The 10,215-nt window shown below is 46.5% G+C and overlaps 1 protein-coding gene across 1 annotated transcript; it reads left to right on the top strand.

The window, feature by feature from the left end:
- Positions 1-1,281, top strand: LOC100502216 (putative protein of unknown function (DUF640) domain family protein). Its single transcript, NM_001196693.1, has one exon. The coding sequence runs from the start codon at positions 153-155 to the stop codon at positions 894-896; it is 744 nt and encodes a 247-aa protein (NP_001183622.1). The 5' UTR covers positions 1-152; the 3' UTR covers positions 897-1,281.
- The last annotated feature ends 8,934 nt before the right edge of the window (positions 1,282-10,215 follow it).

Genomic DNA, 10,215 nt, shown 5'->3' with positions numbered 1-10,215 from the left:
CGTCGCTCTCCCCCGCATCCCATCGCGACCCAACCCGGCGCCCGCCCCGGATACGGTGCGCGTCTCCACTGATCCGCACGATCGCGCGCTCGCCCGCGCCCCGGCCCCGGCGGCCGGCCGGGTGAGCAGTAGCTGGAGCTGCGTCTGCGTGCATGGATCCCTCGGGGCCAGCCGGGCCGTCCTCGGCGGCGGGGAGCGGCGACGACGCGCTCGCGCCGCCGCAGCATCAGGTCCAGCCGCTGGCTCAGGCGCAGCCGCAGCCGCAGCAGGCCGCTCCGCCTCCGCAGCTCAGCAGGTACGAATCGCAGAAGCGGCGGGACTGGAACACGTTCCTGCAGTACCTGCGGAACCACCGGCCGCCGCTCACGCTGGCGCGGTGCAGCGGCGCGCACGTCATCGAGTTCCTCAAGTACCTGGACCAGTTCGGCAAGACCAAGGTGCACGCCGCCGGGTGCGCCTACTTCGGCCAGCCTAACCCGCCGGCGCCCTGCCCGTGCCCGCTGCGCCAGGCCTGGGGGTCCCTCGACGCGCTCATCGGCCGCCTGCGCGCCGCGTACGAGGAGAGCGGCCACGCGCCGGAGTCCAACCCCTTCGCGGCGCGCGCCGTGCGGATCTACCTCCGCGACGTCCGCGACGCGCACGCCAAGGCGCGGGGCATACCCTACGAGAAGAAGAGCCGCAAGCGCAAGCAGCCGCCGGCGGCGGCCACAGGAGAAGCGTCGTCGTCTTCGTCCTCGGCCGCGGCAGCGCGGGAGGCCGCTGCCGCCGCGAGCGCCGGGGACGGGTCCAGCAGTGGCAGCGTGGCGGCGAAAGCTGCACCGACCACCGGCGGCGGCCAGGGAAGCGCCACTACTACAGCCGCTCCTGCACCGACCAGCACGTCCCGAGTACAGTAGAACCAACTTTTGAAAATCATGTCTATCTGCTAGCTTCTGCACGTCTCGCGCTATATAACGTCGAGCTTCAATTTGCAACATTCGAGCTAGTATATTATTTCTTCTGCCATTTGGTTTCGGCATCGTTCTTGCTCTTTACAAACCGCCTCGATCTCTCTCTCTCTCTCTCTCTCCTCTTGCATCTTTTGTTTTTCCTTTTTGTTTGCTGAATTAGCCAGCTACTAGGTCAGTCAGTAATAATAATATACTACATGGCAATTGGCAAAAAAATTGTAGTATCCAGGATGGGAGGAAGTGAGTTAATCAATAGGTCTTATTGTACACTGCTTGTTGCTTGCCCATGGGCCATGGTGAGATAAAAAAAGAGCAAGACTTATTCGAGGCTAATTGCAAATTTTGAGATCTTCATGTACTATATATATGTTTGAGCATACAGGATCTAGATATCCATCTAGCTTCTTGGATCGACTAGTAGTCTATAGTACTTTTGCTACATACCTATGGAGCAGATGTACTGTAAACACGCATTATGCAGTGTCGAGATGCAGTGCAAAGTACTCACCCATGCATCTTAATTAGTACTTAACTCCGCTTTGTGCTTACACTGTGCGAACAGCAGGTGCAGATTTAAGGCTTGCATCAATGGCGTGTGCCCTCAGTTGCAATAGCTCTATAGGTACCAACACTGCTGACTCTATCCAAACTGCCAGCAATTAATTCTATCCCAAAAATGTGCGGCCCTCTCGATCGCCTCTCATTAGCCTGCATCTGCATGCATGTTAACACATGCTCAGCTCAGTTGACGCTTTGACACAGTTGGGTCAGTAAGTAGGGATAAGGCCGAGTACGTCGTCGCCATGGCCATAAGTACGGAGCTCGCGCGCTACCAAGTGGCCATGCACGCAGGGTTCAGTAGTAGTTATCTGCACGCTGGCTGGCCGCCCGGGGTGGACCGTGGGGGGTAGTGTGTCTGCTCCTGGCGGCGGTGTTGTACGTGCATGAGAGGAGCGGTGGTCTTAAATAAAACGGCGCGAGCTCGGATGATGGATCGGAGGAAGAAGATCTCTGCTGCGCTCACTCGATCTGCCTGGTCCCCCGCCCGCCCGAGATTGGACGTACTGTTGGCTAGCTGCCGAGTCAGGCCCATGTCGCTGCGCTGACCACACGTGCGCACGTCCACCCGCTATCTCTCTCTGCAAGATCTCACTCCGTCCCACTACTGGACCTGAAGGTGTGTGTATATATGTGCATCTTCTATCTCCCTTCCCTGAACCTGAAGGCCGATCGCATGCCCGATCTATCCCATCCCTGCTGCTACTCCTTTTCCGCTTGGCCGTTTCTCGACTACTACTTTACCCAAGGAAAAAAAATGGAAATCCCTTAACAAAAAATTAGGTTCCTAAACTTAACCTTATTATTTTTATTCCCCTCCCCAGTCTGGTACAGCCATGTTTCTTTTTCGAGGAGAAAGAGAGAGTGACAAAGCTAGCTAGCTGAAGCTGCGAGAGGAAGAAGAACAGTAGCTAGCCTTTTTCCGTCCCTGACTCCCCCTGACCCCTGTGACTTTCTCACGCGACGGGACGCGCGCGCGGGGGGTGCTAGCAGTCAGCACAGCAGCACCGCCGCCGGGCCCCACGCTATGCTAGCCCTGCCTGACGCGAGGAAAAGGGAAGCTAATGAAACGTTGCCCCTTGTTGTCTTTTGCACAAACGCATGGTCACCACTGTGTGGCTGAGCACTGTGCTTGCACTTGGTTCCCTCCGGCCGTCCCATTCTCTCTCTCTCTCTCTCTCTCTCTCTCTCTCTCTCTCTCTCTCTCTCTCTCTCTCTCTCTCTCTCACGAAACAAACATCTCTCTTAATTGCCTGCTGCTATATGCTCACACAGAACACAGAAGAAGCACAGCTCCCCGTGTCACTGCTCTCAATTCTCGCATGCATGCCGAGTCTTGTCCGGGAATCAATGCATGCGTGGTAGACCACACTCGACCTGTGCTTGATCGTCCATCGATCGACAAGGTTTTAAATTCTTCCATTGCGTACCTATTATTATTATTATATTATTATTAATCCACCCAATAATTAAAAGTGTAAAGCAGCTAGCTATAGCCTATATATATAGGTATAGCTGGATATATACTTATATAAGGAGTGGCAACAAGGTTAGGTAGCCTGTGTGCTTTTGTTTCCTTTGATCGATCCTGCCCGTGTGGCAGCAACGTTCGACTGAGAATATATATAGTAGCAGATCTTTTTGTTACTAGTATATATAAGGCACAGTGGAGGAAGCGTACGGACACTAGAGTAGAGCCTTGTCTAAGCAAGAGGAATTGTTCTCGGAGGGAGCTGAGGCAGTGATGGCTGGCATCATTGGATTCTCGATCTGTGATGATTGGGCCGGGCCCCGCCGGGGCCGTGACATGAAAATCTGCGCCCGTACAATTCGCTCTACATATGTACAAGCCACACACCTCACTAGCTCGTCGCTTTGTTCTTTCCTGTCCTTCATCTCTTTTGTATATACGTATATAGTATTTTTTTTTCATAAACTGATTACTACTTGCCAAGTGATTATTAGCTAGCTATCTAGTGAAGTACTAGTTCTAGTCGAATTTTTAAGGTTGCATGTTTAATGAAGCAACATACTAGTATATAGTATAGATGGCCAAACAAGCCGTCCGACACGGCACTGACACTAGCATTATTAGACACGACACTATTAGTAATCGCGTCATGCCATGCCGGCACTAATGCCTAACCAGCGGCCCAGACACTACACTATAGTGCCTAATCGTGCCGTGCCGACACTATATGGCACTAACACCTAACAATGCTCGTGCTACCCCAGACACTATTTCATTTTAAAAGCTCAAAAAATATAGAAAATGTTTATGATTATATATATAGTTTTAAAACTTGAATATTTATACCATTACAAAGTGATTTCATTATGTTTAAAATCATAACAAATAACAATTTACAATCACATGCACATATCACAATCACATCGTATATATACCACCGGTTGGTCTAAATCGTGCCTAACCGTGCCGGTCACTTAATCGTGCCATGCTCGTGCAAGCCCATCGTGCCTGGGTGGTGACCAAAGCACGACACTAGACTCGCATCATTGCCGGCACTGACACTATATGAATCGCGCGCACATGCCGTGCGTAGTGTCGGCCCATCTAGCATGTCCTATTTGACCATCTATTGTATATAGTATATTAGTAGACGCCTTTACATGCCCTATTTATATAGTTTGTGCTATCTTCATGCATGGTTGCCTAGCCATGTCATATACATATATGTGCAATGTCCATGGATGGTGCTGCTGGTGTTTGGATTATATCGATCAGTAGGTATGCACTATAGCTAGCCGTGGACCGTGGTTGCAGCTAGCTAGATACTATATGAGTAGTATCATATAGGTTTCTTCATTCCTCTTGTGCGACGGGCGGCGGGAGAGGGGAGACTACTACGGTCAGCGGCCCTGTACTGTACAATGTACATGGTCTGGTTGGAACCCAATCCAACCATCTTCATCGTTCTCCGCCGAACATGCATCCGCTTCTCTGAAGCCTACTGCAGTGCAGACCAAGAAAGGTGAGAGGCCGCCGCCGGGGAGCCTGCATTTTACCTCTTGCCGCGACGCGAGGTCGTCCTGTCGCGGCGTCCGCGGCCGACCGGCCGCAGGCGATTGTGGCGTAGTGGGAGAAGTGCCACGAATCGCTTTGCATTCGGCCTCCATCGACGCGCAGCAACCCGGCCGGGAGTGGACTGATCCTATGCTCCAATCCAAGTTCGATGTTGTGCGCCGCGCCGGCTTCATCTCTCTCTTGCCCTCCATCTTCTTTTCCCCCTTGAGCGCTTGTGCAACGTACCGGCGCGGCGACGGTGAATGGGTTGGGTTCCAAACTGCTGCGCACCGTCTCTTGCGGGGTTTGGGTTTGAGCGTTGCAATAGTGAATGGGTTGGGAACTGCGCAAAGCTTCGAGCCGTCTTCTTTTCCAGAACCTGCGGGCAGCTTGTGGTTCAAACAGTACAGATCGAGGTACTGTGTATTGGAGCTAGCATGACATGCATATGGTAGACGAAGGTATACCCCAACCACTGTAGTACGTGCATGCTAGATGACTGGGGGGTCTTCACGAATTCGAGGCTGACAGCAGTCTGCTGATCCTTTATATCGTCATATGCATGCATATGATGCTTATTCGTCAGTAAATGAGTTGAGATCAGTTGAAATAGTTTGCTACATATCAGGCAGTATTAGGAACTGTGATTTGAAGCCCTATGGTAATATTGCATCCGTTAGCTTGATCCCTTAGCTGAATGGATATTGTTGGTAGCTAGATTATTGCTTTTTTGTTAGTTTATTCATTCTGCGCTGTTGCTTGCATTGGACATAGATGCAGCCATGCAGGTGGGTGCGTAGCTATATTACGCTTATTATAATACATATAAGACAAGACCTTATTATAAGATAGATTTATAGATACCATCAAACCATAGTACGAGTAAGGGTGGTAATGGATTGTGATCCATATGGTTCTTCACAAAATGTCAAGGCCCTAAATAAATTATAGTTCAAAAATGACTAGAAATAAAGCCCGATCCTAATCCGACTTGATCCTTAAATCTTACAGTGCAAAATTTACAGCCCATTGTCAGCCCTAAGTACGAGTAGAATATCAGTATTCCTTTATCTATTGTTGCTCTAATGAACTAAAATATGTGCTATCGCACTACAGCAGGTACAGTCACTTTCGGCGGCCTTTGCCGCCGAAAATAAAGTCTTTGCCGCCGAAATATGACTACTGACGTAATATATGATTTGTCTTTCAAATGTATGTACGTACGTATATACATGTATATACATATGTATGTATGTATATATGTGCACACACAAATTAAAGAAGGCGGCCTTGGAGTATGTAATAGGTATTTTGATATGCGCTTGACAAGAACAAACGATTTCATCATAAACACCATGTTTATTTACCATTAACAAAATTTGCTGGTGCCGATCAATCAAGTATGTGTTAGAAAAAAGGAATATGCATGGAAAATAAATCAAGAAAATGGATTCTGACGTTAGTGCAATAATGGCTTTCCCCGCTTGGAAAAATCAATCAAGAAAATGTTTATTTAGTTACATTTTCCACTATTTTTCTTGATGACAGATAAGCCATTCTAGCAACAATGCTTTTTTTTATTATTACAACAAACCACGCCGCACAAATATGTGCAAATCCAACTAGTAATAATAACGCTTATATGCGTTCATTCCATTAGGCTTCTGGTTCCTGCTTATTCAATCTGTCTAGTGGTTCATTTGCTCTGTTGTTTTCCCCTAAGATTTGACAGAGATGTGTAATCCAATAAACTATAGGCGAGTAGGAATTTATTAGTGGTACTGGTTGATCGTCCATTACTGTCCTTCCAAACTAATAGACTTGTGTACTGTCACACACTTTTCTTGCAATTGTAGGAAACAGTAGTACAGGGATAATGCATGTTGTGTGTACTATTTTTTTATTGTTTATTCGTTTTATATTTGAAAGTACTGTACTGTGCACGTATAATAGCCAATAGGTTTCTATCCGACGTAGATACGTACATATAAGATACAGAATAGCCATAGGCCCCAAAGTTTATCAGGGTTGAGGCAGAATGATTCTTTCTCCAGCGCAGCGAGCACTCAATATTTCAGCAGGGGCGAATTTAATTGTGGGGTCCGACCATGTCACCAAGATCATTTCTAATTATTTTTCTGAAATTATGCGGTATGATAACATGGTACGGACGCTTTATGAGTTATATGTTATACAAATAGGAACAACTCTCTATTCTAGAAGAATATATATATGTGTCAGCATTAGCGCGACACATATATAGGCTATGTGCTTTGGCGTTGTTCCCTGCATAATAAGAACAAACATGAAATGAAAAGGAATTTGTCGTTTGTAACGAAAAGCGACGCTAGCTAGCGAATTAAACATATACTAGTTAGTTGTCGTATATCGCTACGATTTCTATATCATATAGTTTATTTGTATAACATAAACCAATATAAGTTGTAATTGTTAGAGATGATTATGTTGCTTCTTTTCTTTTCTAACTAAAGACCATGGTTCAAATCCTAGCGGATGCGCCTTTTTTTATATATATTTCGCTGAGTGTGTGAGAACGTGTGTCTCTCCCACTTGCTTGCACTTGTTAAACTCGACATGATGTATTATTTGGGTCCTTGAAGTCTCAACTAGAAAAGGGTGCTAGAGCTTAGCGGTCCATCTAAAACCACGTCATGTCGGTACCCGGTTTTGAATGGTTTTATACAGATTGGCCAAGTTATAGGACCGTTTTTTTTTCTGGTTTCGATCTAAGTACGAGTGATAGAGCTTGCTAAGTTCGAGGAATTTTGCTCTTTTATCAAAGAGAATATGTAGTAATGCACCGAACGTTATACATTATTGTGTTACTTTGCTGCTCTCATCAGTAGTGCGCAGAATACTGGGATGATGTGCATGATGCTCTAGATCGATTTCACGATGGTGTGAAAGACGACCATGCATGCGTGTCGTTCATATATTAATTTGCAGGTATAATAGTTCGTTCTCTGGTGCATCCAGTAATAAGTACCCATCAGTTCTGAATTAATTAAATTAAAGGACACACGTACGTACGATTAATATATATTAACCGTGAGAGCAAAGATCGCTCCTGGAAGGTCCACGTCATCATCTTTTTCACTGGCCGTTCGATCCGACGACAACGGCAACGGACTACAGCTGCCATCGAAGGACGAGCGACTTCTAGAACCCCACCATACTTCCTTCCTCGTGCGCCCGCGAGCTGCCGGTTGAGGCAGCGGCTAGGTTTGACTCTGCAGCTACAGTTGCAACTGATTCACTTTGAGAAGAAGCGTTTCCTGGTGCATATGGTGCTATTTTTTCTACAAAATCAGTTGGATTATTTTAATTTTAACAAAGGTGAACAACATCAATGAAAAAAACAAAAAAATGAGTTCATTATATAATTTTGTCTACCGTACATATATGCTATTTAATTTTTAGGTAAATATCTTGATAGATTAATTATAAAGATATTGTCTCTGACTCAAATCTTATATGGTGCTCAAATTCATTGAGCCATCCTAGATTTACTCCAATAGTTGAGTAACTATAGTACACATAGTTTGTTTGACATTCTTTCGTTACATGCTTAGTTTACATTGAAATTGCACTTGGGCACTGCGATTTCATTTTATAGGTTTATGAAGAAGCTAAAAATCAAAATGGTGATGTCAACCATAAATACACAAGAAGAGAATGACTTTGCTTTGACTTTGCTATTGCCCGGTATCAACTTTGAGGTCATCGAATGTAAGGTTTGACACTGCTTTGCGAAGACTTTCCATGAGCAGCATCTATTGGCTATAATATTAAACTTGACGTATGATATTTAAACCAAAACGCAAATTGGATGAGGCTAGAAATGTGAATTTTCGAGTGCTCCTCACACCTTTTGCGGAAGGTGATGCCATTGCTTTGGTTGTAGGCTGCATCTAGATAGTTGAGTATTTTGCTGCATATTTGCATGCCAAAAACGATCGATTCTCACGCCACTTCTCCAGGATCTCCATTCAAGACCCTTCAACAAATCAAGAGCTCCTCCATATAACACACTGCATTGTGCTTCCTACATCCTCATCCTGCTGATAACACATATATAAAATCCTATTGAAATTTGGTAAATAGATAAAAGCTCTTGGCAAATGCATTGCAAAAGTTTTGTGATTCTAAAGGTTTTATACAAACTGATGCTTGATATTATATTTTTATTTTGTTAAAACGGTCCTGGAACTGTATTAGATTCTGAATCCACCATCGTTATTACTTATTACTAACTGTTTACTATGCGCGCAGGGCGCGCCCAAATTACTAGTTATTCACTATGGTCGGTCGGCTCTCGCTCGTACCGTGCACGCGAGAGATGGATGATTATTTAGGGTGTGTTTGGCATGGCTCCAGAGCAAAACTCTAAGGTGGAGCTATCCAGGGCATATGCCAAACACCCTAACTTCAGAGTTGTAAACTCTATGGAGTTTTTGGAGCTGCAGTACAATTTTTTGGAGTACCTCTTTTGCTGCTCTGAAAACTCCAAAAAAGAAACCTAGTCATGGAGTTTAGACTTATTTACGCACCACTGCCACCGGTTATAAGAAACAATCTAAACTCTGGAGCAGAGCTGCTCCACCTGGAGTTTTGGAATAGAGCTACTCTGGGGTGGAGCAGAGTCATGCCAAACACGCCCTTAGTACCAGCCAACCTATACACGGCCACCGGCCCGGTCGATATGAGACGGACGATTCGGAAACACTTGATGAAGCGCAGTACGGTCCACGGTAATAACCTGCTGCCTGCTAGCTGGGGCGCATGCAGCTGGTGATCATACGTAGTACGGAGTGCACGAACGGACGACATGTCGTGCATCGTCGGATGTAGGTGCGTGCGCCATGCGCGCGCATGGCCATGGCATGCTGGATGACCGGCCGCCGGCTGGCTGTGAACCACTCTGCTAGCTGCTACTGGCTGGTGGAGTGGAGGTGCAGGGTACGGTGCACCGCACAGACGTAATGCTAGACATGCTTTAATTTTCTTCAGGCGTACGTCGTAGGTCCTGCTGCGGGTGTTTCATCAGGTACGCAGCAGGCCGCGCGCATGCAGGGGTCCAGTGGCGCCGGCAACCACGGGCAGGAACAGGAGCGAGTGTGGCTTAGCCGGGCGCCCCGGTGCGGCGACGGGTGCGGCGTTTCACCTTCAGCAGGGTTCTTGCCTTCTCTCTTCGCGGAGCCCGACCACCGCGCATGCGTCACCTGGCAGGGCGAGGTTCCCGGATCTCAGTTTCCGCACTTCCATCAGCATCAGCACTCAGCAGACACGTTTTAGGGTTTGTATTTAACAACCTCAAAGCATCTTCAAGAGTAAGAAAACACTCTTGAAACCATTATTTAAAATCCATTTACGTATGTAAGTTATTTCTTATATTTTTCTATTATCCAACCGCTTTCGTAAATCTGGTGCACACTAGTATCTATCTTTAGGAGCCTTTCTAAAGTCCGTTATCGAAATCATCATCTAGAGAGCCATTTTTGTAAAAAAATGTTTATATGTATTTTGTTTACTTCGCAACAAATTTATAGAATGAAATGCAATAGCGGTCCTCGAACTTAGCATGTTGTATCACTTAGGTCACCGAACCCTCAAAACCAAGAAAACAGGTGTCGTAACATGGTCGGCCCATTCAAAACCGTG

This window comes from Zea mays, chromosome 6, assembly GCF_902167145.1.
Source record: "Zea mays cultivar B73 chromosome 6, Zm-B73-REFERENCE-NAM-5.0, whole genome shotgun sequence".
Lineage (NCBI taxonomy): Eukaryota > Viridiplantae > Streptophyta > Magnoliopsida > Poales > Poaceae > Zea > Zea mays.
Note: the sequence above shows the minus strand (reverse complement) of the source record. Positions and strands in the feature narration are given on the sequence as shown.